The 27,081-nt window shown below is 40.9% G+C and overlaps 1 protein-coding gene across 3 annotated transcripts in view; it reads right to left on the bottom strand.

Annotated features, from left to right (window-relative positions):
* Positions 1-27,081, bottom strand: part of ATP11A (ATPase phospholipid transporting 11A) — a 165,085-nt gene that overhangs the window by 83,148 nt on the left and 54,856 nt on the right. For all 3 annotated transcript variants that reach the window (XM_075852521.1, XM_075852523.1, XM_075852522.1), the window contains exons 2-3: positions 11,340-11,462; positions 1,279-1,368 (exon numbers count right to left, since the gene is read on the bottom strand). In XM_075852521.1, coding sequence (XP_075708636.1) covers positions 1,279-1,368; positions 11,340-11,462 — 213 coding nt within the window. The remainder of the gene's footprint in view (positions 1-1,278; positions 1,369-11,339; positions 11,463-27,081) is intronic.

The raw sequence follows: 27,081 nt of genomic DNA, 5'->3' as shown, positions 1-27,081 counted from the left end.
AAAATAATTACCTTGAGTATTTTAATCTGAATAATGAATAAAGGTCAAGCTCAACAGGTCAAGGTGGAATTCTCCGGAAATCCCAAAGGCTAATGGGCCTGGCAAATATTCAACTATTGGGGGCAAAAAGGATTCAACAGGATAGATTCTTCATACACTAAATTATTATGGTGCACTTGTCGATAGACAGCACCAAAGATGTCGGTCAGTGGCTCAGAGTCAGAACTGTTAGACTTGGCTGCTGGCCAACCAAAATGTCATTAAAGAGGCTGTCACCAGTTTATAACTGCCCTATCTCCTACCTAATCTAATAGGCACTTTAATGTAGATAACTACTGTTTTATGTTTTTTGTTTAAAAACGTTTATTTTTGACCAAGTTATGAACATTTTAAGATTTAGGCAAATTTGTTCTTAATGCCCAACTGGGCGTTTCTTTGTTTTTGACCAAGTGGGCGTTGTAAAGAAAAGTGTATGACGCTGATCAATCAGCGTCAAACACTTCTCTTCATTCCAGCCCAGGTTGATCCACAGCACAGCGTGATCTTGCAAGATTACGCCGTGACATCACTTCCTCCTGCAGGTTCTTCAATGGGGCGACGGAATAGTGAACAGACATCACCTCCAGCCGTGCCAGAACGTTTTTACGAATCTGCAGCGGCTGGAGGCGATGTCTGTTTAGTGTTCCATCGCTCCAGTGAAGGACTCGCGGGATGAAGTGACGTCACAGCCTGATCTCGCGAGATCACTCTGTGCTGTGGATCCAGCTGGGCTGGAATGAAGAGAAGTGTATTACGCTGATTGGTCAGCGTCATACACTTTTCTTTACAACACCCACTTGGTCAAAAGTAAAAAAATGCCCAGTTGGGCATTAAGAACAATTTTGCATAAATCTTAAAATGTTCATGGTCAAAAATAAACGTTTTAAAACCCCCCCACAAAAATAGTAGTTATCTACATTAAAGCACCTATTAGATTAGGTAGGAGATAGGGCAGTTAAAAACTGGTGACAGAGCCGCTTTAAAGTCTGTATGCACTGAACACTAACGTTTAAAACATGAATCCTACTATGACGCCATGGAATAAAGCTTATTTGAAATATCTTAAAATCTGGAGAGAAAAAAAATGAAGCTATTTTATGTAAATTTGTTGACAAAAAAAAAAAAAAGTATGATCTATGAAATTACATTAAGGCATACACATTTTAAATTAAAAATACATAACACAAAAAATAAATATAAGTAAAATATGTTAAATGTTCGAATTTACCAAAAACTTACCTGCACAAGGAAAATTATTAGAAAGTAAAAATTTGCTATTCTTCGGAATTGTTCAAATAGGTTCTTCGGTATAAAGTTCCAAAATGTGTACTGAAGGGGCAAACAAAAAAAAAAGACATAAGGATTAATGTATCATGCTTGATACATTTTAGTTAATTAATCATGAATTAAACAGCAATATTTTCCAATTCAATTACAAAATCAAAATCAAAGCTCTATGGTTCAACTTGTGCATTCACTAAAATAAGACTGTAGGGCTGGAACCAGGTCACCATGGGCTCTCCAATTTCTGCGCTATAGTGTGAGTCAAGATTTGTTCCCCAAGTTTATACAATCGACTGTATACAATGCCTCCACCTCAGCAGCCACAAAATCAGCAGTCAGTGACTGAACTTTACAAAGTCAGGGCACTACATGTGCTTTTATGTTCGCTATAGTTCTAAAAATTTACAGAACCCTTTCAGGAATTGTGAGACTCCATGCAGATGTTAAAGGGGTTATCCCACTAAGAATATTATGTTTAATTAAATAAAACACCAAATGATAAAAAAAAATATTTAAAGTGTAACTAAATTTAAAAAAAAAACTTTTGACATGTCAAAGTGACATGTCAGAAGTTTTGATCGGTGGAGGTCTGAGCACGGAGACCCCCACCGATTGCTAAAACAAAGTGGAAGAAGCGCTCGTGGGAGTGCTCGGCCGATTCGTTTCTGATCGGCTTTCCTCAGAGAGGTGTACAGGCTCAATATAAAGTCTATGAGTCCGTACACTGCTAGTTCGGCTTTCCGACGAAAGCCGATCAGAAACAAAGCGCCACAACGCTCCGCTTCTGCCACTCTGTTTTAGCGATCAGTTAGCTTACCTGCCAGTGTCCAGCTACCCGCCACGTGCCAGCGTCCAGCTACCTGCCACCTGCCAGTGTCCAGCTACCCGCCATCTGCCTGTGTCTAGCTACCCGCCACCTGGCAGTGTCCAGCTACCTGCCAGTGTCCAGCTACCCACCACCTGCTAGTGTCCAGCTACCTGCGAGTGTCCAGCTACCCGCCACCTGCCAGTGTCCAGCTACCCGCCAGTGTCCAGCTATCCGCTACCTGCTTGAGACCAGCTATCTGCCTGTGTCCATTACCGGCTACCTGCCTGTGACTAGCTACCCTAACTGCTAGTGTCCATTACCTGCTACCTGCCTGTATCCAGCTACTCGCTACCTGCCAGTGTCCAGCTACCCACTACCTGCCAGTGTCCAGCTACCTGCCAGTGTCCAGCTACTCGCTACCTGCTTGTGACCAGCTACCTTTTCACGGCGGCCCAGTCTAAATCCTGCACGGGTGTCCCGTGCACCCTGTAGCCGTGGCTCGGATGTCTGAGATCGAAGTTTACTTAGATCTCGGCCTTTTAACCTGTTAAATGCTGCGGTCAATAGCGACAGCTGCATTTAACTTGTTTACAGAGGGAGGGATCTCACTCTGTCACGCATCGGCGGCCCGCAAATGAAATCGCGGGCCTCCGATGGGGTGTTATGTCAGCTGGGGGCCGATAAAAGCCCCCAGGTCTGCCCCGGGCATATGCCTATTAGGACGTGCCAGAGGTATACCAAAGCAATATAGCAGCCATCTACAGATCGCATAGTAAAATCCCCTAGTGAGACTAATAAAATAATGTAAAATAAAAATTATTAATAAAAATGACAGTAAAAAAATTAATAAAACCATTTTTTTCCATAAAAAGTGGTTTTATTTAGTAAAACTGTAAAAAGTAAAAGTACACATATATGGTATCGCCGTGACCGAAATGACTCAATGACTTAGGCCTTATTTACACGAGCGTATTTTCCGTGTTCCGCGCGTGATTTGCGCTACAGTTGTTGACGAAATGAAGAAAATAATAAAACTACCTCCTTCATTTATGTTTCTAAACATTAAAACCACGTGTCATAACGAGCCCATACACGCAAAAAACATGCAGCCATGCACCAAACACTGATGCCACATGAAACTGTAACGCGCGCAAAACGCACACATTCGTGTGAATCTCGCCACGTTTGTGTGAATCTCGCCACGTTCGTGTGAATCTCGCCTTACAGGAGTTAATTCTGAGAAGTGTTTCAACTTTTACCACTCATCATTTATTTGCTTAGTCCAGCAAAGGATACAGAAGGGACACTTTATTGTTTCTACACTGCAATAAATGAAGTGGTATAACCTAGGTAACTGCGCTTGAGGTCACACACCCTAATATGATATATTTACTGCACACTATCAGATGGCAAATCTCTGGAATTTTACTTATTGATAGAAACCGTATATTACAGCATGCTAAATTACAATACACTTCAACAGAACATTGGAAAATTAAAGGGATTTTTTCTGACAAATCAAAAACGTCCCCTGGGTCTTCTACCTGAGTAGTTTTTTTATATTCTATTTAGTTGCCGATTTATCTTCAATGTCCATTAGTAGCAGCCCCCAATGGCGGACATTACACTGTAGCTAGGGGTTTTCCTATTTTAATGTTAATAGCGTATAATATTTAGTATTTTTTATGAAATTTAACCGCATAACTATACAATTTTACAGTCCATTAATTGTCTGTTGAATGTTGGCTGATAAGCCTGTTAACACTGTAATGGTAATTTTTTATTCAACGTAGCTGTATGAGGCATTGTTTTTCGCGGGACGAGCTGTACTTTATGAATATATCATTGTTTGTTACATAAACATTAGTGTTTGATTTATATTTACATTTTCATTTTGGCAAAAAATGCCGAAAAAAAACACCACATTTTTTTTCCTACAGCATACACCAATCCTCATAAATGATGCTATATAATTATTGTTTAGGTTATTACGGTCGTAACAATAACAAATATGTATATAAATATAATTTTATGTTTTGGGACTTCCATTTAATAAATGTTATTTATTGTAACAAATGTGCGTTTGTTTGTATTTTTTTCCCCATTTTTTTTTTTTTACGTTTTTCTATTCATTTAAAAAAAATAAAAACATAATCCCATAGGGGAATTTTATTTACATTTTGAGATTTATTTTTTAACTATAATGTACTGACATATGTCTTAATGCCAGTACATAAGCCTGTGTACTAATAGGTATCAACTGTCTGTTTACTAAGTATTCCCTAACAACAGGAAATATGGTCAGACAGCCTCGGGGTCGTTCAATAGACCCTGGGCTCTCTGTCCATTTAAGGGATTGCCCTCGATCGCTTCACAGGAAATTACTGTGATGAAATCAAACGGGGGTTCCCCCTGACGCTTTCCCTTTGAATGCCGCAATCAGGAGTAGTTGACCATCTAATGTGTATGGGGGTGTCCCAACTCTCCCCGGAAGGCGGATGTCAGGGAAAGGAAGGATCGAGGCATGTTGGATTTCAACATTTCTTTGTTCTCACAGGAGGTAAGCTGCTGCCATGCACGCTTGACTGAGCGTGCATGTGTATGAGGGAGTCAAGAGGAATAGCTGTGGTCAGAACGAACATTTCATTGACAGATCTTTAAGGGGTATGGCCATCTTTAGAGAGCAGACAATAGAAATATATGATTAGTTAAGCAAAGCTTGAAAGCAGCCTAGAACTACATTTAATGAAGGTCGTTCTTAATAACAAACAGAAAAAACTGCGGAACTATTTCTAACCATTGTGGCCAAGTCCATCAATTGATTTCATAAGAACAATGCAAGGTCAGGAAGGCCAAAGATTACCTCAGAATCTGAAAAGTAAATTGTACTCTGTGAAACTAGCTGAGCTCAGCCAAATGATATCAGAATAAAGATATTTCATCATCAACAATTCAGACAAGATTTGGTGATGCTCGTCTAACTGGAAGTAGGGTTGCACAAAATGGAAAACCCGTCTTGCTGGGGAAAAAAACATACCAATTGAACATCTGAAGGGGGGACATTAGTTTTATGGGCAAATGATTAACAAAACAGACAGCTTTTTAAGATATATGGAGGGTGAATATATGTGCCCTCCATTTGTAAGCTCCATTGTCAAAAATGGAGTCGTGATCATGTAATTGGAATGTACAGACTTTGTGATGGCTATCACTGCATACATGAAACGATGGACGTTCAATCAATTTTATAGCTAATTTACCACTAACTGGGCAGTCTTCTCCATGACACTCACCTGAAACACACCTCAAAGCTGAACACAAAAATGTAGTAATGAAAGAAGGTGAATGGCTCAAAGTTAACAACAAAATGACTGTAGAATGACAGGGAGGGTAGGCCCGGTGTTTAAAAAATTAATGCTTCGATCAGGGATAGAGTTTTACTTAGGCCGGGTTCCCACGTAGCGTAAACGCTGCTGAATTTCCACAACAGAATTCTGTGTGGAAATTCCGCAGCATTTACAGTAGCAACAAAGTGCATTAGATTTAGAAAATCTCACGCCCACGCTGCGGAAAAAAAAACGCAGCATAAATGTTAATAAATTGACCTGCGGTGCAGAATTCAATTCCTGCTGCATGTCAATTTTTCCTGGAGTTGCAAAACCGGCAACAGGAAGCCAAGCAATTACGCCTGAATAATAAAAAAAAAAAAAAAATCATACTTGCCCAGAACGCCCTACTTCTTCCTGCAGTCTGGCCTCCTGGGATGATGTTTCATCCCATGTGACCGCTGCAGCCAATCACAGGCTGCAGCGTCTACAACATCATCATTGGAGGCCAGAGAGCACGTCATCATTTTTTATGTACCATTTGTACTTATTTGTACCTCTGTGTACGTGTTTTATAAAACAAAATTTCAATAAAAATGTACTTGATTTAAGATAAAAAAAAATAAAAAAAGAATGCTTCATAGAATATATGTGACTCAAAAATTACGTTGCAGCTTCTAGCACTTTGCTTTAATATTCCTTTTAGGTTTTCTGTAGTGCTTGTTGATTTAATATTAAACATTTTACTATGAAATATTTCATATTGTATTACCATTTCCTTTAAGGCTGCAAGCACATTAGTCTAACAACAGAGGCATCCACTTGGGGATAAAAGTTGTATTTGAAGTGTCCCAAAGGAGAAAAAAAAAAAACTAATCCCCTGGTAAGTAAGGGCCGTTTACACTTGCCAACTATCGTCATGATTTAAAAGCGATTATTGGCCAGTGTGATTGAAGAAGATCAACAATAAACGATAAAACTATAGTGTAATGTTGATCTTTATTGATTTTGTTGCCGTAATAATCAATGTTATTGCTGGCATGAATGGTAAATGAAAATGCTGCTCCTAACAACATTTACACATGACATAGTTGCCTATGCTCCCATGAGAGCTGTCACTAGGCAATGATGACGCTCATCAGGGAGTTGCAAAAATCCTACTAGTGCAAATCAGATACTTGGCCACAATTTTTCACACCATTGATCCATCATTGTTGGTTTGAAAGATTGTAGTGTGTAAATTTACCATATAACGTTAGGAGTGGAAGACCGATACGAATTTTACCCAGACCTCAACCTGATTTTGTATGTGTTGTACAATTGTAGTATAGACCTAGTGTAGTAACTGAAAAATGTTGTTTTTTTCATCAAGTATCTCATACTATTATATTAATATCAACATATAGTATATATATATATATATATATATATAAAATGAAGTAAGTCTGATCCTATCTAACTCACAGTCAACCTATTCCTTTAGCTGGGGTCCAAACAAAAAGTATATAAAAAAAAAAAATGAACATGATGCACAAATTTGGTTCTGAGACTTTTTTTTCAATCATAACCACTTTGTCTTCTTTGTAGGAAAGAAGGGTGTCATGTCCGCCAGGATTTTATTTTGTGGTGGAGTGGAGAAATCTTACAAATAATCTGACCTAGGATGTTGTTCTATATGGGCCCCACAGCAGTATCTTCCAAATACATAAACGTGGAAGAGCAAAGATCAAACCCATGATCAACTTTTTAGAAATATATTCTATTTAGAATCCCTGTCACTTATAGATCTACAACACAATATTCACTCAAGTTAGCATCCTTAAAGGGAACCTGTCACCAGCATTTCACCTATTGAACTTTACTTATGCCTCACTGGTCGCTGCTATCAAAAGTTCATTGCCGTTATCCCCTCTCCTAAATTCTTCCTCCGACTGTAAATAACGGTCTGCAAACATTTTGCACCTTTTATCGTAATAATCCAACGTCCCTTTGTGCGCACACACCAGAAGAGGACATCAGTACACAAGCGTGGGATTTTGTCTGCTGGGGGGAGGGGAGGAGCTGTCAATCAAAAGGAAGGAGGCGGGGTAAACTTGGAAAGACCTGAGGAATGAAGATATGACTCTTTCCAAACGAAGATTTGACTCTTTTATCTTCATTAGCATACGGCACAGGAACACTAAAAAACTGAATACTAAAGCTACAGAGCCGACTAAGAAGACAATTATAGGTTATATAAAAATTATTTTTCTCCCACTACCACCAGGTATTGCTGGTTTAATAGGTGAAATGCTGGTGACCGGTTCCCTTTAAGGTCAATGCTTCACTGGCACCATTAGAAACATGTCGTACTTGAAGAACCCTACGTGACATTTTTTCTGGTTCGCAGCATATCTTTGTAGCAGCAAACAGCAAAAGACAAGTGTTTATATATTCTATGTAAAATTTCTTTAGGTCAAACTATTCTCTGTAGTACTGCAACGGATCTGAAAAATATATAGCATTTATGGATTGATCAATAGTCTCTTTTTAATAGCGACTGTCTCAGAACATGAAGATCTGTCCCAGGGTCATAATGTCTCAGTCAATAATCGTGTTTTTGCTGAGTGAACGGAAGAATAGCAATCTTGCAGTTCTCCATGCACTTCTATCTCATATAATAGAAAAAAAATGAACTCTCTTCTTTGTGATCTGGTCTCATATCTTGGTTATTGTGTATTACCTCCCAGTATAATGCTTAACAGCATATCTGCTTCTTATGCACTACAGTATGTAATAGCTCACGGCATATCTAGACAGAAATGTGCTGTTAAAAGAGTTGTCCCCTATTCATTTGCTCTTTTCAGGCATATTGATATCAGGAACCCCGCTATCAGTCAGTGCAAACAGAATAAAAAATGCTGCAACAAGCAGCTCCCGCTCTGGAGGACTCATTTATTTGAATAGGTGCCATGTAAACCACATTGCTCCTGCGGTGGCTGCTGCTGCAGAAGAAATGTGTGGTTGTGTCTACAGCTTCTCCCAGTAATATCTCGGGTTAAATTTCATTCACCCGTTTCTTAGGCGACCAATATTGCCACCATTACAGTCCCATACAGCTTTTCTTGGCTCCTTAAAGGCTATGGACAACATTGGGGGGGTCTTTATTTTTATTGAAATGCATTTATTTAGTGTTGAAAATAACTTCTGTAATTAAGGGCCTGTTCACATCAGCGTTCGCTTGCCGTAGAAGGGTTCCGTCGTGGAACCTCACAAACAGAAAGTCAAACGGAAACCACAGCTTCCGTTTGCATCACCATTGATATCAATGGTGACAGAAACATTGCTAATGGTTTCCTTTTTTCACCGTTCTGGCAAGTTTCCGTTTTTTCGACGGAATCAATAGCGCAGTCGACTGTTTAACTACTGCAGCTTCTATGTATAACAGTACATAGAAGCTGCAGAAAGCCTTTTTGAGCCTAATCTGTCTCCGTCTTTGAGCCACTCTGACAGACGGATTCAGCTCAGAAACAGTGAATTTTTTTAAATAAAAGTCAACTGCAAATGTGATTTTTATCACTAAATAAATGCATTTTAATAAAGAAAAATAAAGACCCCAAATGTTGTCCATAGCTTTTGAGGAGCCAGGAAAAGCTTCATGGGGCTGTAATAGTGGCCATACTGGTCACCTAAGAAACGGGTGAATGGAATTGACCACATCTTGACAGAAGAGGAGACCTCAAGGAGTCATAGTTACTTTTTATTTGCAGTATACAATGACTGGCTCCTAGTATTACAGCATATTTACAGTTCTAGAAAGGCAAAATGTAATATTTTGAATTAAATGAGCTAGTAATAGCCTAAAATCAGAAGAAAAACAATGCAGATGAAACTCAGCTGTAGAAAGTTCTAAACTTCGATCTGTCTCCTAACATGCCATCTGATGACTATGCTCATTTTCAATAATTGAAACCAGCACTGGTATTATTTCATTAACTAATCATGACCCCTAATGCTAGATAATGCTAATACACACAATGCAACGTGAACCGTACAGCCATAATGCTTACAAACAAGGAGCGTGTGCCAGATCACAATGTTAGCGGATGCCTGGATGAAAGTTCTCAGTAATAAATTCATTATTGAGCGAATCATTTTTTTTGTTCAAACCAAATGTAATTATCTAATCCAATAAACATTTCCATCTAACAAAGATGAAATAAAATAAAAAGCGGCTAAAGACGGTGATTTTCTGATTACCTATGCATGGCTAGCGTACTTAATGGTAGCGCAGCAAGCGGTTGAGCACACAGCTGTGCCTGTTTTCATTAGCCTCAATAAGAAAGTATCTCATTAACAAAACACTGGGCAACTTATTCTACTTAATCAATAATTGCACTAATTACTAAGCTTAGGAATAACATAAATCAGGGACCCAACATAAAGAGATGAGCAGAGAATAAAGCCTGTTTATCCACTGGTGTATTCATTCCCATTAATAACCCCGAACCACAAGTTCTCTCCCTTTTGTACACTACACCAAACAAGAACAGCATCTCCAAGCGGATCTGCAGAAATTCAGGAGCTGTAGATGATGTGTCTGATGAAGCCATTAGCTTGATCTATTGTTGCTTGTTGACATTTCTGAAATTCCTGATAACAATAGGGAGAGCTTAACGGGAACAAAAACTAACAAAACCTAATGCAATGTCAAACTCTGCCATGTGTTGTGGCACTAAAATGTCTACTATATATTATATTCTGTGGGTGAATTTCCATGGCATGCATCATATTAGATCAATCTTAATTTTAGTGTTAGTGTTTTTTTATCACATCCCTTGTTGTATTAAATGCTTACTACTAAATAAAACACTGATGCAATTAACCCCAATATTTCTCCCATCCCCGGACACACTCAACGGGGTCCAAGAAGAAAAGATACGTGGAGTTGTTTGGTGGAGTCCTCACACTGTAAAACTGCTTTAGCTGTCCCTCTGCCTTACTGTGACATAGAATGAATGTGGTCACTGGTGCTTTTCTTCCCTCTATGTCACAAGAATATCTATAGTAGCCCCCCGAAGATTTTTAGGTGTCAATTAGGACAACCCCCACCCACCCCTTTCAAAGAACAGTGATTAGACCTGTGTTCCCCACTCTGCTTCCAAGATCAGAGGGCTCTCCGTATTGCACCCTCCGTTCTCACTTTTCTGCAAAGTTAGATTTTTCCTGTGACATTATGACACTCAGATTAAAATTCTTAAAAATATTATTATTTACAATTTTACTTACACTCTTTATTTTAATGTCTGGGTACTGCTAATAACGTTAGCTGTCCGAAGGAAAATATGACAGGGGAGTAATACAATTAGGATTGCTAAAAATGTCATCACCATATATTGTACTGGCATACAATTACTTGTTACTGGAGATCTATATCAAGATTGCTGATATACAGTTGCACCAAAAGGCACATAGAATTGATCGTTGGCAACAATGTTAATTTATAATAGTTCAGATTTCGGTGGGTTTTTTTGTGGGTTGTTTTTTTTAACAGATTGGACAAAAAAATTAAATTTTTCCCCAGAACGTTTTGCCCTGTCTGTTTTTTTGTTAAACTAAAGATATATAGCAAATGCAAATACTGTGAACGCCCGTCAAAACTATTTCTTCTCTTTTTACATAAACCTGAATCTCAGGATTAGGATCACCTTTTGTCAAACTAAAATTTTCCTCAAAGCATAAAATACAGAAGAAAATGACACAAGGTATTTAGTTAGCAAAAGTGACTCCGATTCGGAGCCACACAGGGCTTAGAGCGTAAACAAGAAAGCAGCTGTAGCGATGGAAGGCGGCAGCCAGGTAACCACACAGGTGACTTGGTGTAGAAGGGTAAACAAGCTTACCTTTGAGGAGACAATTCTGTTATCTGGATATCTCTGAGGAATGTAAGCTTCAGTGCCCGGAGGAGGCTCTTTGTGACCGACATAAATAGTGCGATTGTCCACCCAGTTTTCTTCTCCAGCACACTAGAAAACAAGGGTTTATTGCATGAGCTTGTTATTGTTAAGATTCTGCACATTTTTCTATATTCAATTCACACCATAGGAAAATAAGATTTTCGTTATAATCATACCATAGAAAAAGGCACATGGGCTTCTAAAGTTCATAGCATCATCGGCACTGAACTGGCAGTACATTTACACATTTGTTTTGAAGTTATGTAGTGTAGTTCAAGCAGCATTCGACTATGTGCAATACCTTTGGGTAGCAGCCATTCACTTCCTAGTCCAAAATTGCAGTTTTAGAGTATTGGAAGATATGCCTTCTCTATATCTGCAACTTTTGAATAAAGACAAGGATTATCTCTAACATTCCGGTGCAGAGGCAATAGATTTCTTCTTTTGGACTTTGGTTTCTGGGATATGGTGGAGCCTGGAGCCAATTTTGCACAGAAGAGACCGTAAATGGTGCTGAGGGCTATTTTCTAATTTCCGAAGTATTGGAGGATATGTCAGCTCAGACGCAAGCAACAGTAACCTTGATTAGTAAAAACAACAAAAAAAATAAAGTTGCCCTATTGGCAGTGCCTATTGATAGCATTTATCTATATACATGTCCCTTAAGCATTTAGGCGATTGATACGTTTTGTCTGCTCAGCTGGTACACAGGTCTGTTCCTGGATCCCAAGAGATTCTACAAAAGGCTTAATAGCAAATATGTTTACTCCATTGCAGCTTGTGCACAGAAATTTCTCACGTATTAGCCTGTGTTCACATCAGTGTTTGGGATTCCGTTGATGCATTCTGTCAGAACTTTCCGTCGGAGGAACCCATCAACAAAAAATAATTGTACATATCACATTAGGTTAAAATACAAATAAAATGCATTCCTGGCCAACCCCTTTAAGACACGCCTATGTTCTGGGGTATTTATGACAGACAGAGGTAGACATAGTGGTGGGTCACCCAGGAATACACCCAAGGACATACACCGATTCCGACCCAGGGCCAAGCAAGATGGAGACAAGTATCCCATACAATGACTATGTAAGATAATTTGTAAATACAGGACAAAGATATTAAGCTAAATTTTCATATGTATCTCTTTATGCATGTGTCTGTGTTATAGTATGAGATTTATTATTGTATTTAAATAAACTAACTGTTTTTTGTACAAGTCTCATATTCCTCCTATTAAATACTGATCAAGAATACTGAAGGAAAAAAATCAATATTAACTATTTAGTGAGTCAGAAAGCCCAACATTTAACAAGCAGAAATAACTGTATATAACTTTAATGTTAGAAAACTAGAAAAGGCCAAGGTCTAGAAATGTAGACCTCCAGACCAGCATTCCTTTGGTATTTGCAGTTGACCGTCCCTCTATGTCAGTAATGAAAGGTATTTTGTAGTCAACAAGCCTGTGTTCAAACACAGTAAAGCAAATGATGGACACCTTACAAGATTTTTGTCCATTTTCATAGAATGAAAGAAAACATTTGTCCACCCAAATCTCCAGACCCAATATGTTAAAAGTGCTGGAAGAGAAGGAGCTAAAGGGTCATGGTGGGGGTCATACCTGATTTAATGAAACTTCCCAGCGACTATTCTTCTCTAATAGATGTATCTAAGGCAGGGGTCTCAAACTAGCAGCCAGCGGGCCGCATGCAGTCCCTGAGGCTGTCATCGGTTGCCCCCAGGGCACCGAAGTTCCCTCACTAGAGGAGAGGGAGAGCTCAAGGAGCTCCTTCCCACGCTGCTGGATAATTGGTGGTAGGTGAGTAATGGCCACACAGCCCACTGTAGAGGGTGCAACCCCCTTCGTAGATATTGCCCCACACACACACCACCCTGTTGACAATGCTACACCCCCCCCCCCTGTAGATAGCTCCATTGGGGCTCCCTCTAGGAGTGGAATCCCCAGCCATGGCATTGCCGACGCTTGGGCCGGGGATTCCTCTGCTGGAGGAGCCCCTGAAGTCACTGTCCATATATGGACAGTGACTTCCGGGGCTCCTCCAGCAGAGGAATCCCTGGCCCGAGCATTGGCAACGGGCAATCCGGTCCAGGAGGATTCCCTAACGTCACTGTCCATATATGGACAGTGACTTCAGGGGCTCGTGCAGCAGAGCAATCCACGGCCAGAGAGTCAGCAACGCCCCGGCTGGGGATTCCACTCCAACACGGAGCCCCAATGGTGCGATCTACAGAGGGCACTGTGGCATTATCTACAGAGGGCAGTGTGGCATTATCTACAGAGGGCACTGTGTCACTATCTACAGAGGGCACTGTGTCACTATCTACAGAGGGCACTGTGGAATTATATACAGGGGGCCCTGTGGCGTGGCACTATCTACAGAGGGCACTGTGGAATTATATACAGGGGGCACTGTGGAATTCTATACAGAGGGCACTGTGGCACCATCTAAAAAGGGGCTGCCCAATCTTGACATTCTTGTGTCTGCCAAACGCTGCCAACTGAGCAGCCAGACTGCATTTAGCGACACTTAAACTGGAAAACTAGATCATTAAAATAAGCACGTGGAGTAAACTCACAAATTTCTGGCAAGTTTAAACCTAGCGGTATTATTATAGTAACGTAGTAATTTTATAGTAGTTTAAATAACTAATTGATTAACATTAATTTTGTATTATATCAAATTTGAAAGTAATGCGGCCCGTCAAATTCACATTTTTTCTGTGTGGCCCATTTACCCGGTCGAGTTTGAGACCCCTGATCAAAGGCAAGCAGACAAGATTCTGTGTAGGCAAACTAGAGTAATTCTACCTTCTGACAAGTTCACGGCTCCACTCATGACATATCCATGGTTCTTGGATAGCAACTCTACCTTTTATCTTTCAAAGTAGTTCCAGCAAAGTTAATACATCAATGCACAATGAAATTCAAGCCCTATAAAATGTTCATTTTATTTGAAGACTTTCATTATTTTATTCTGCTAGGCCTTAGGAACAGATATAGCAATTATTATTTGATTCAATCTCTTGGTGCCTCAGTATCTTCACCTTTATAGATGTAGGCAACGAAGACCAGCATGCGCCTAGAGGTATAACTTGTCTATTCTTTTAGTATATAAAAAGGGTTAATGGAAACCGTTTAAAAAAAAAAACTTTTTTTAATAAAATGACAATAAAACCAATAAATTTAGTGCTGCATATCCATGGCTTTATCCTTATAGAAGTGATATCATAATGATTCAGTATATATGAATACTTGAAATAATTTAAATGCACCTTTGTAAAAATGCATTATGTTAATGTATAGTCTACAGCGGTATAAGTGACAAAAAGGACAAAGATACCTGGCCTGTTAACAATAGATGTAAGCAGTGCGAGACGTTTCCCATTACCCTATAACATCTTGTCAGTGTACCATAACAATTGGAAGGGAAAGCAGACAATGCTCAAATTACCGCGCTCCGACTATCAGAACAGACATGATGTTTGACCTGACCGTCCTGCATTTGTAAACAAGAAATTAATGTTTGCAATAAAATGCTTTCTGGGAGCGAGTCAGACAAAAAAGTGCATATCAGTTATCATAAAGTTCTCCTAGTATGAGCACTGGATAAAGAGACGCATTAGAGCTGTATAGAACATCTTCATGTAAATCATTCCATTTTAAAACAAAAAATTTTTAAAAGCAATTACAATGCTTCCCAAAGGCAACAAATCACATTCATTATAGAAATGGTATCTGATGGGTTTGCTGTCTGATATTGATAAGTCTATGGTTACTGGAATGTCTTGGTAAACAATGCAATACCATAAACCATTGTTTTAATTTAAAAAATCAAAAGGTCGGTTACAGTGCAATTCGTGTAGGATATAAAAAATATTGATTGTGCCTTTAAAATCAAAGACATACATCTATGCAGGTTCGTAGCCATTGATTGTCGCCTGAATTCTTTAAATTCTATGGAAAGGAAGTATTTACTCCCTTCTAGATGTTATCTATTATCACATACTTGCTACACAAATACCTATATAGAAATAGTCACATGTGAAACCATAACTGCTCCTTAAAGTGTACCTCCACTTGTAGAAAACTTATGATAGGTCAGGACAATAGCTTTCATTGGTGGGACCCAGGCTCTGAGACCCCAACCACTTACTAGAATAGAGCTGCCCATGCCCTCATTAGTTTATCGACTTTAATTAGGAGAGCAAAAGACGCCACATAGACTATAATCCAAAGCTATGGGCCAGCTTTAGCGATCATGAATAATGCAAGGAAAAGTAGACAGGGGTCAGCGATGCTATGAGTTCTAACAAGCGTTATAGCAGTTTCATTCTAGCGATCAGTGGGGGGTCTTAATCAATGCAAACCTCTGATATGTCCTTTGTAAATGCAGCATATTACAGCTACAAGTCGGTGCTCCCAGTAGCCAAAATGGAACGCTAAATAAAATTCTGCAGACTCATAGTTTAGGCAGAGGCGTAGCTAGGGGGTGGCAGACGGGGCATGTGCCCCGGACACAAACCGGAGGATAGGGAGGGGGGGGGCGCCGAAGAGCAGCTGATCGCTGCTGACAGGCGCCCCGTATGTGGGACACCTGCAGCAGCTTAGGAAGAGCCAGGACATTACGGCGTTCTGACTGGGGTCTGTGACGGCCAGGGAGTGGACCAGTCCAGTCACCTGACCTCACGTCAGTGACATGAGGTCAGATGACTCAGGTCAGGGGCAGGTCCACTCCCGTGCTGCAGCCTCCCTGCATCTGCCTCTACTCTGTGCTCTGCCGAGAAGCAGAGAGGAAGCTCTGCCCACACACAGCCCGTCCTGACCTGTCAGCAAGGAGACATGGTGAGTGTCTGTGTGTGTAGTGTGTAATGTGTGTCTCTGTGTTTGTATGTGTATATGTTACAGTGTGTGTGTGTGTGTGTGTGTGTGTGTCTCTCTGTCTGTGTCTCTGCATGTGTTTGTCTCTTACATCTACTACATTATCTGTACTAAGAGTTATCACTGTGTTATCTGTGGTGTTACATAGGACTGCAGGTAACACTACTACTATCTGTATTTAGAGAGTTATCACTGTGTTATCTGTGTTGTTACATAGGACTGCAGGTAACATCTACTACATTATCTGTGCTGTGTACATATGTGCCTGTGTGCGTATATATGGGTCTGTTTGTGTATGTGTCTTTGTGCTTGTATATTTCTGCCTTTTATGTATTTGTATATGTTCCGGTCTGTGTATTTATATGCCGGTGTGTGTGCGTATATGTGTCTGTACGTCTATATATATATATATATATATATATACCTGTATGTATGTATTCCAGAATGTGTGTATGTATAATTTGCCTGTATGTCTAAATATCTGTCTTTATGTATGTACAGTATATATGTTCCAGCGTGTCCATATATGTGGTTTATTTTTGGTTTGTGTAGGGGGCGGCAATAGAGAGTCCCGCACAGGGCGCCATCCAAGCTAAAGCCGGCCCTGGTTATCACCAACCCTAGTCAGAAGAAACTCCGCCATTGCCTGTGCCGCATGACCTCCTCGGCTCCTCCGGTAAGTCACACCAGGCAGAGCGGAGAGTGGTAACGATAGGCTACTGCTAACCGGTCTGTTCACAGTGTGGCGCTAAGTACAAGGGTTGGGAGTGTGGCGCTATTTACAAAGGGGCAGCGGGCTGTGTGTGGCACTATCTACAAGGGGGGCTGTGTGGCACTATTTACAAGGGGGGCTGTGTGTGGCACTATTTACAAGGGGGGCTGTGTGTGGCACTATTTACAAGGGGGGCTGTGTGTGGCACTATTTACAAGGGGGGCTGTGTGTGGCACTATCTACAGGGGGCTGTGTGTGGCACTATCTACAAGACAGGGGCTGTGTGGCACTATCTACATGGGGCTGTGTGTGGCCTCCTTCATTTATTTTCTTTTAATTTATTTTTATGCTAATTACATTATAGAACTACATCGCTTGTAAAATGTAGAAATGCTTTTATACTCGTTACATTAAAAAAAATTGTGAACAAAAAATGACATCTCATTGATTGGTAGGGAAAGAAAACATGGCGAGGGGGAAGGAGATGTCGGGAAATAAGTTGGGGGGGGGGCGCCAATCTGAATCTTTGGCCCGGGTGCAGGAGAACCTAGCTACGCCTCTGGTTTAGGAGTCCGTTGTATTCATGAGAAAAGCACTCTCCCACCCTTCAGGCCGGTGACTGACAGGCTGCTGTGTATATGTGCATACACAGCAGACACTCAGTCACCGCAGAGAGGGGCAGGAGGGTGGTAAGGATAGGTGGGGGGGGGGGTGCTTCCCTTATTAATACAGTGGATTCAAAACTAGGAGTCCACTCTATCCTTTCGGTGCTCCCATTAGCCAAATTGCACAAAGATTTTTATGCCGAGTTGGCTACTATGAGCACAGACCTGTAGCTGCAATATGCTTCCCTTACATAGAGCATATCAGAAGTTTGTATTGATGAAGACCCCCACTAATTCCTAGAACGAAACTGTTAAAACACTTGCTGGGATTCTTTCTATTTCCGCCACCAAAAAATATATTAAAAGTTTTTCTATATATTATATGTAAAATGATGCCATTAAAAAATACAACCTGTCCCGCAAAATAAAATAAAAATAACATAAAAATTAACGTTACGACTCTTGGAACGCAATGATGAAAAAAAATAGGCCAGACTTATTTATACGGCCAGCATTTTCTCGCATAAAAGCCCATGCTATAATTTGCTGGACTCCACAGGTGGACCCTGTAGAAGCAGCGAAGATGATGAAGTTTTAGGCCATGGATATTTTGTACAATACACCGATTTACTGCATATGCATGTTCCATGGTACATAAAGCAGGCCGTGCACATCGCACAGATGGCATGTTATAACGCTAATGTGCCAAATGGGAAGTATAAGGCTATAAGGCAATAAGGCTATAATATATTCGGGAACCAGGAAGGGGAGGGCCCAAGCACATCTACCCTAAAATGTCATCATCTGCGCTGGAAGTGAGGCAATCCGTATTGTACCAGGGCAACTTTCTCAGAGAAGTTCCCCAAACCGCAATAAAATGAACTGAAATACTTCTGTATTGCAGTGGATTATGCCTGTCAGTGTAAAAATTACAGACACTCTATTAGGTACTGCCTTTGGCCCTGCCCCGGTTGCCATACAAACCATCGGCACCCTGCGATCGCATCGTGGGGATGGCGATGGGGTGACAGAGGGAGCTCCCTCCCTCTGAAACCAGTTAGATGCCGTGGTAGCTATTGACCGCAGCGTCTAAGGGTATGTTCACACGACAGCGTCCGTAACGGCTGAAATTACGGGGATGTTTCAGCCTGAAAACATCCCCGTAATTTCAGCCGTAACGGCATGTGCAGGCGCTTGAACGCCGCGTCCATTACGGACGTAATTGGCGCTGCTATTCATTGGAGTCAATGAATAACGGCTCCAATTACGGCCAAAGAAGTGACAGGTCATTTGACAGCGGCGCGTAAATTACGCCTCGTGTGAACAGACAAACGTCTGCCCATTGCTTTCAATGGGCAGATGTTTGTCAGCGCTATTGAGGCGCTATTTTAGGACGTAATTCGGCACAAAAACGCCCGAATTACGTCCGTAAATAGGCCGTGTGAACATACCCTAAGGGATAAACGGGCCAGAACTAAGCTAATTTTGATCCCGCCCGTTAGAGCAGGAGCCCGGGGGTCTTTAGACAGCTCGACACCCGCTTTAGCCGAAACAGATCATATTGCCGTCCTTTCATAGCGTTGCTGCATAAGTACCCTTAATTACTGCTTTACAAAAGGCATATTGGCAGTCATTAAGGAGTTAAACATTAAAGGGTGCCTGGTAAACATCCTAATAAAAAGGAGGCCACAAAATCCACAAGGTGATCCTTCGTTTGTGAAAACTGCAGAATCAGGGTAAAAATATTAAGTTGTATCTCTCTGATAACACCTCCTGTACTACATAAATAAGTGGATTAAAATTTGTATATTTTACCTCCACTTTGCTTTAATTCCTGTGAAACACCTAAAGGGTTAATAAGTGCTGTTATGAATGCATTGGGATAATTAAATGGGGGGTTTCTAATATATAGGCTCTTCAAAGACACTTCAAAATTAAAGCGGTGCCTAAGCAAAAAAGGTTTTGTTAAAAATGTGAAAAACTCCTATTAAACTTTTAAGCCTTATAATGTCCTAAAAAAAATAAAATCTAATACAATTAAAAAAAATGATATCTACATAAAGTAGACATATGGTGAACCTTATTTAATTTACTAATTTGTGTGGTTTCATTATCCATTTTAGAAGGAGAGGATTTAAAATGTAAAACAATGCTAATTTAAAAAAAAAAAAACTTGCTGTGATAAATTACTGTCCATAGGAGTACATATAAACCTGTTCCAAATCGCCCCAGACAAGTGTGTAGTTCTGAAATCCCAGAATGAAGCGATTAAAATAATAAATCCCTAGCAAATCTCTTGACTGGAGTGATTTTGAAGAGATTTTCAAGCTACTCAATGCGTTTCTATGGACAGCGATTTATGATAGCGATATCACAGCGATTTTTTGTAATTAGATAAATACCCCTGGCCTAATGTATTCCTATACACCGCGATTTATCACTCACTACAAAATAAAAGTCTAGGTCTAGCCCCAGCCTAACAGCTCCCCAGTTGCAGACTAGAGATTGACACAATAGCCTACTAAAGCTTGCCAACTGGATCTCTGGTCAACTGCAGCGAAATAATTGATGACCAAAGCAAACAGCTTTGTGCGCAAGTTACCCATAATTATAAAATTATCTGAAAATCAGAAATTCACGTGGCTTATTTATGGAAAAATAAATATGATCTGATTTACTCCTGTATAAGTAAAATATCATGTCGGCCATGTTTATCTGCTGTTCTAGGCATAATCTAAAATTAATGTGCGCGTAGCCAGAATTTGTAATGTAATTTTTACAGTAAAAAAAAATAAATAAAAATATTATGTATTTTAAAGATGAAATCACAAATTGCTCTCATTGTTGATGCTGATCAGGCAGGGGACCGTTTTGCAATTATTGTCTATTATATTTGAAGTACCGGAAGATGTTGCACACAACCATTACTACATAAGACATTCATTGCTGCATCCACCTTGTATATTTATAGTTTTGTGTTTTTTAAATTTGTGGCGTTTGTAAATGAATGTGTTTGATTTCTTATGATATTGTATAAATTAGAGATAACTTCAAAAGAAATACAAAACAAAAATGTGAATCACTGGTTATGACAGGCAAGTAAGCTACCAGAAAACCTACTTCATTAGCTTCTTGAGAAAAGGTTTCTATATCTTCATAGGTTAGACAAACGCCATGCAGTACTTTATACCTCAATGCAATATAAGTTGTTTTTTTCGCATTCAGTGATCTTATAATATTATGTTGTATAAACCGATGCAATTCTGATCCTATTTCAAGCTTATTACTGGTGTGTTTTGTTTTTTTTCCGTTTTTTTCTTATCTCCAATAAAGACACTCTAAAATAAATTCAAGGAGAAGGAATAATGTCTAAAAATCGACTTGTGTCGACCTTCAAGTGATCTCCTAACATACTTGATAACCCACATTTAAAGAGGCTCTGTCACCAGATTTTCAAACCCCTATCTCCTATTGCAGCAGATAGGCGCTGCAATGTAGATTACAGTAACGTTTTGTTTTTTTTTAAAAACGAGCATTTTTGGCCAAGTTATGACCATTTTTATATTTATGCAAATGAGCCTTTCTTATGTACAACTGGGCGTGTTTAAAGTTATGTCCAAGTGGGCGTGTATTGTGTGTGTACATCTGGGCGTTTTTACTTCTTTTACTAGCTGGGCGTTGTGAATAGAAGTGTATGATGCTGACGAATCAGCATCATCCACTTCTCTTCGTTACCACCCAGCTTCTGGCAGTTCACAGACACACAGCGTGTCCTCGCTCATCCGACGCAATGAAGTTCCTGTGGAAGGAAGTGAGTGACGTCACAGCGTGATCTCGCTAAATTAAAAAAAAAAAAACATTTGTGTTGCCGTATTCTGAGAGCCATAACTTTTTTATTTTTCCATCAATTTAGCGATGTGAGGGCTTAAGTTTTGCAGGGCGAGCTGTGGTTTTCAATGATAACATTTTCGGGTATATGCAACTTTTTGATAACTTTCTATTTCATTTTTTGGAGCGCTAAGGTGCCCAAAAAACAGCAATTTGCATGTTTTATATATATATTTTTTACAGCATTCACCGAGCGGGTTAAATAACGATATATTGTGATAGTTCAGACTTTTACGGACGTGGCGATACCAGTTATGTTAACTTTTTTTTAACATTGATTTAGGGTATGTGTACAGCCATTGCCCCGCTCCTGACATTAAGTGTGCGCGCGGTCAGCATGAGGTGATGCGGCCGGCGCTGCACTAATAAGCGCAGGCACTGAAGACAGAACATGGGGGTATTTTGTAGTTCGCCTGCCATGTTCTGTCTTCAGTGCAGCCGCTCATTAGTGCAGCGCTGGCTAAATTGCATCATCATGACAGGGGGCACTTGTCAGGACTCAGGAGCGGGGCAATGGCTGTATTACACATGTATCACATAGCCGCAGCCCCGCTCTCATACATTCATGTGTTACTATACTTAGCGGTGCGGCCGCACAGCGTAGTATCGAAATACATGAAATAACGGTATCCAACAGTTTGGGGATGCACGGTATCGAAACACTATCGAAGTTTGGATGCATCGTGCATCCCTAGTTTAAATAGTAAAAATATGAAAACCATACTTTTTAAATAAATAGTTTTACAAATAGAAAAACATGGTACAAAAATTAAGCCCCGTGTATCATAAAGAAGATGCAATGCCTGAGCAATGAGCATGTTAGATCTGATCCAACAAATCCCCTCTTTATAGGCTTCCCTTTGTTCTCCCTCATACACTGCTTGGTTTGCCTTCCCCATGTGAAGGAATAATTTCAAAATTCCATGTTTTGTATTTTGTGTCAGTATACACTGCACAGTGTGATATTCATTTTTGGCTTTTAGTTTGCCTTGTAATAGTCTGCTGATGCTCTGCAGATTACTTAAGGTATTTCTTCTTGGCAGTAAACCAGTTTATATAAGTAACAGTTCGGGATGGCGCTCAAGGTCAGAGGGAGGAATTCTCCCTTTGCTGATTACACTATGAGTTATGCTCTTTGTTCTATGTGTCTTATAAATATACGCTGTATATGATAATAAATTGGAGTCTTTCTTTTGGAGAACATGGTCTCAGAGTGATTTGACTCACTGAGCTCGTAAATACCTTCTAATTTGGAACCTACAGAAATCAAGGCGTAGTGGTACCATTGCGACCACAGAAATTGGCGCCCGAACAGGGACCGGCAGCTACACCTTGGTGCTCCCCTGACTCTCCGAACACCCTGCAGTGACTAGCCAGGAACGTGCAGACCATCGCTGCAGCATAAGGTAAGAAGCCTTTATTCTTACAACTTTGCTCTGCACCTTCTCTATCCTACACTGTGAGTTCAGGGATGAGTGGGAGACATAAGGCATGAGGGACGTAAATGCTTGCCGGTCCATGAATTCTTGTTCCCTCAGGAAAAGTGCCTGATTTCTGTAATGGTTGTGTGAATGTGTTATAGGTAAAGAATGAGTTTTGATCATGCCTCACTCATGCTAGGATTGTTGTTTTTGTGGGTGAGTATCAAAGACCCCGGTCCGCAGTTTAAAGCTCTGGCCAGAGTAGTTTGTGAGTGACTGTAGAAAATAGATAGTAAGCGAGTATCTTTCAGCACCGTCCCGGTAGACAAGGTGATGCTGGGACAAGTACGTGTTTGGGTGACTGTAGAAAATAGATAGTAAGTGAGTATCTATCAGTCTGCCCTATTCCAGTAGACAAGGTGATACTGGGGCACGTGACCAAGATGGGGAATTTAGTGACACTGACACCCCAGAAGAAGAAACTCAGAGTTTCTCCGGTGGATATATTAAAACAGAGGGAAGGGAGAGATGCAGTTAAAAACCTGAGGAGATTTATGAAAGGGGTGAGGTATGTAGAACCCATAGAGGATGGTTGAAAGATAAAAAGTTTACGGAGCAAGCGAATGCCTGGGAAAAAGTGTCCAAGGTAGTACAGAGAGGGGGGGGGGGGGGGTCGAGGGAAGTTGAATGTTGAGGAGTTGAGGAAAGTTCTATTATGAATGTTATGATAGTAAGAGATGGGGATGATGAAGTGAAAGAGAAAAAGGGAATTATCCTTTATGGAAGGGTTAAAGAAACCCATAAAAGAAGCTGTAGGAGTAGCCCGCCCTGAATGGAGGAGCCTAGACCCACGAGACGAGACATTCATGAAAGTGGCGCAGGGATTAGAACAAAGTTAGAAACAACAGAGAAAGAAAAATCCTGTAGCGGGAGAGGCTCCCTACTATCCCCAGAATCAGAATCAAGGGGGACAGGGCAGGGTATCCGAAAACAACTAATTTGTTACAATTGTGATAAGCCTGGACATATTTCCAGAAATTGTAATGCCCCAAGGAGACCTAAATTGGCAGCCACGAGCTCAGTCACAGGAAGGAGCTCAAGAACAACCTCCTCGTCAGCACTCAGGCAGGCATCGCCCGAATGAGGAGGATTATGGGTATTAATCATGAGAAATTGGCAATCCAGAAGCTGGCACAATAGCTTCAATCCTGCCCATTAAATTAGGACCCGTCCTGTTAGTATCTCTACCCATAGAAGGGCAGAGGCCAGTTCCTTTTCTCATTGATACTGGAGCAGCCACAACAGTAGTAAGTGCCAGTCAAATACCCACTCATTTTATCTCTGGTGAAATACAACCATGTGTGGAAGTAGAGGGGAAAGTAGTCCAGAACCCCCTCACAAAGCCAGTTGTCCTCTCGTTTGGTCCTCACAAATCTGTAGTCACTCGCATAGTCACTAGTGAAACTACCCCTGTAAATTTATTAGGAGCAGATTTGTTACAGAGGCTCAGGGCCAGTATAGAATATCTAGAAGATGGGACAGTGCAGCTGACAGGACACCAGGGAGAGAAAGAATTATGTCTTACTGCCTTGTGATCTTAACCCTTGGGATGAACAGCCGTCGTCTCAAGTGTTATGTCTGTCCCCATCAGAAGTGGAGACACTCCTTAGCGTGATACCAGTCAGCTTATGGGCAGCTGGTCCTACGGATGTAGGAGTTCTTCCAGTCCCACCAGTAACTAAGTCTCAATCCTGGCCACCCACTCCCACAGAAGACACAATACCCTTTGAGCATGGCTCAGTCAGAAGCCATTTTTGATTGTGTTCAGGATTTTCTGCGGGCAGGAATCCTCACTGAAATAGTGTCCCCATGTAATACCCCATTGTACCCAGTCAAAAAGAAGACGGATAAGGGGGAACCAGTCCAATATCGTATGGTACATGATCTTAGAGCTGTCAATACTGCTACTGTATTTAATACCCCGATTGTGCCAAATCCCCAAACCTTAGTGGCTCAAATGCCTCACAATGCCACACATTTTACTGTAATTGATTTGGCAAATGCTTTCTTTTCTGTGCCATTATATCCTGACTGTTGGTACTTGTCTTCCTTCACTCATTTCAGCAAACGTAAAAAGTATGCATGTAAGGTGCTCTCCCAAGGCGCCCAGAATTCCCCCGGGATGTATACGGCTGCAATGGGCCTAGTTCTTGAAGATTGGGAATCCCGACCCCGATGTGGTCCTTCTTCAATATGTAGATGATCTTTTATTATTTTGACCCAGCCAGGATCAGTGTATCCAAACATCAATGTTATTACTGCAGTTTTTGGCGATAAAAGGATGCAAGGTTTCACGAGCGAAACTTCAGTTTTGTTGTACCACGGTGATATTTTTTGGCCACTGTGTGTCAAGTAGTTTCAACAATACCTCCACCACAAACTTTCAGTGCCCTACGTACCTTTTTAGGGCTAGTATCATATTGTCGACCCTGGGCCCGTAATGCTTCGGCTCTCATGCAACTGCTATATGATTGTCTCAAAACTGAACCTTTTTATCTCACAGGTGAGGCGCTGGTCAATTTTTATTCTTTTAAAATAGCCATACAAACCACTCCAGGCTATGCCAAACCCTTCAGGCTTTATTGTACTGAATTACATGGACATGCCAGCGCTGTCTTTACACAGTAACATGGTCAACAATACCGTCCTGTTGCCTACTACTCTGTCAGACTCGACCCAGTAGCCAGAGGGGCCCCATGTTGTGTCAGGGCAATAGTAGTAGTGCAGGCAGTCCCAGACAAGGCAGCAGATCTTGTACTCAACCCCCCTGTGACTGTTTATGCCTCCCATGATATTTCAGCAGTACTCACACAGGTCCAGCTGAAACACCCATCTACTGCTCGACAGCTGACATTACAATGTGCTTTACTTCTTCCTGAGCGTGTGACCATCCAGAGATGTACCACCCTGAATCCAGCTACCTTACTGCCTCTGGAGCAAGGGGGACAAGATACAGGAAAGTTCTACAGAAACAAGCCAGCCCAGAGGAACAGCAAACATGGCAGGAAAAAGGTGCCATCCAAGGAGGAGATGGGTTATGGACTTTGAAAGACAGGCTCTGCCTACCCAGACCGTTACACCCTATGATGGCCCAGGTAACTCACGGTAAGACACATCAGTCAAAAACAGCCATGAGCGACTTGGTAAATAGACATTGGTTCGCCCCTGGTTTCAGCTTGATGGCCTCAAAATACACCCAGGGATGTATGATATGCGCTCACAATAATGTGGGAAGAACTGTAAAAGTACCTCAGAAAAACACACCAAGACCTTTGTATCCTTTTCAGGGACTACAGATCGATTACATCCAATTACCAAACGTGGGAATTTATTAATACGTACTTGTGTGCATTGACTTGTTTTCAGGTGGGCCAGAAGCTTTCCCAGTGGCCAAAGCGACTGCAATATCCACTGCCAAGAAAATAATGGCTGAAGTGGTATGCCGGCATGGAGTACCCGAGGTAACGGAGTGTGAGAGTGGCTCTCACGTTACAGGAGAAGTAATGACTCAGATTATGATAGCTTTAGGAATAGATCAAGCATTCCATACACCAGACTATCCACAAAGTAGTGGGAAGGTCCAGAGGTTAAATGGGACTCTATAATGAAAAATCCAAAAGGCAATGGTGGAAACCGGGAAACCATGGACCGAGTGCTTACCATTAGCCCTCTTTTCGGTGAGATATACACACAACAAAAGGACAGGGTTGAGTCCCTATGAAGTTTTATTTGGCTCGGTTCCTAGGCTAGGATGTTATTTTCCACAGTTGCTCTAAATGCAGTATGGTAGGTTAACCGACTATGTACAAGCTTTACATGGGCACCTCACTAAAATACATTCTCCCGTTCCCTTCCATTCCAGATCCAGACAATTGTGAAAGCTTCATAAACTTCAGCCTGGAGAGTGGGTTGTGATAAAGAGATCTTGACCCCAGATACGATGGTCTTTTCCAGGCATTGCTAACCACAAGTACTTCGGTGAAACTTGGAAGGAAAACCCAACTGGATTCACGCCAGCCACTGTAAAAAGGTTCTACATCCCGAGGAGGACACGGAATAACTCTAAAATTATGAAATTGTTTATTTACTTACAAGTGCAATG

The sequence above is a fragment of the Rhinoderma darwinii genome, chromosome 2 (genome assembly GCF_050947455.1).
Source record: "Rhinoderma darwinii isolate aRhiDar2 chromosome 2, aRhiDar2.hap1, whole genome shotgun sequence".
NCBI classification, from domain to species: domain Eukaryota; kingdom Metazoa; phylum Chordata; class Amphibia; order Anura; family Rhinodermatidae; genus Rhinoderma; species Rhinoderma darwinii.
Note: the sequence above shows the minus strand (reverse complement) of the source record. Positions and strands in the feature narration are given on the sequence as shown.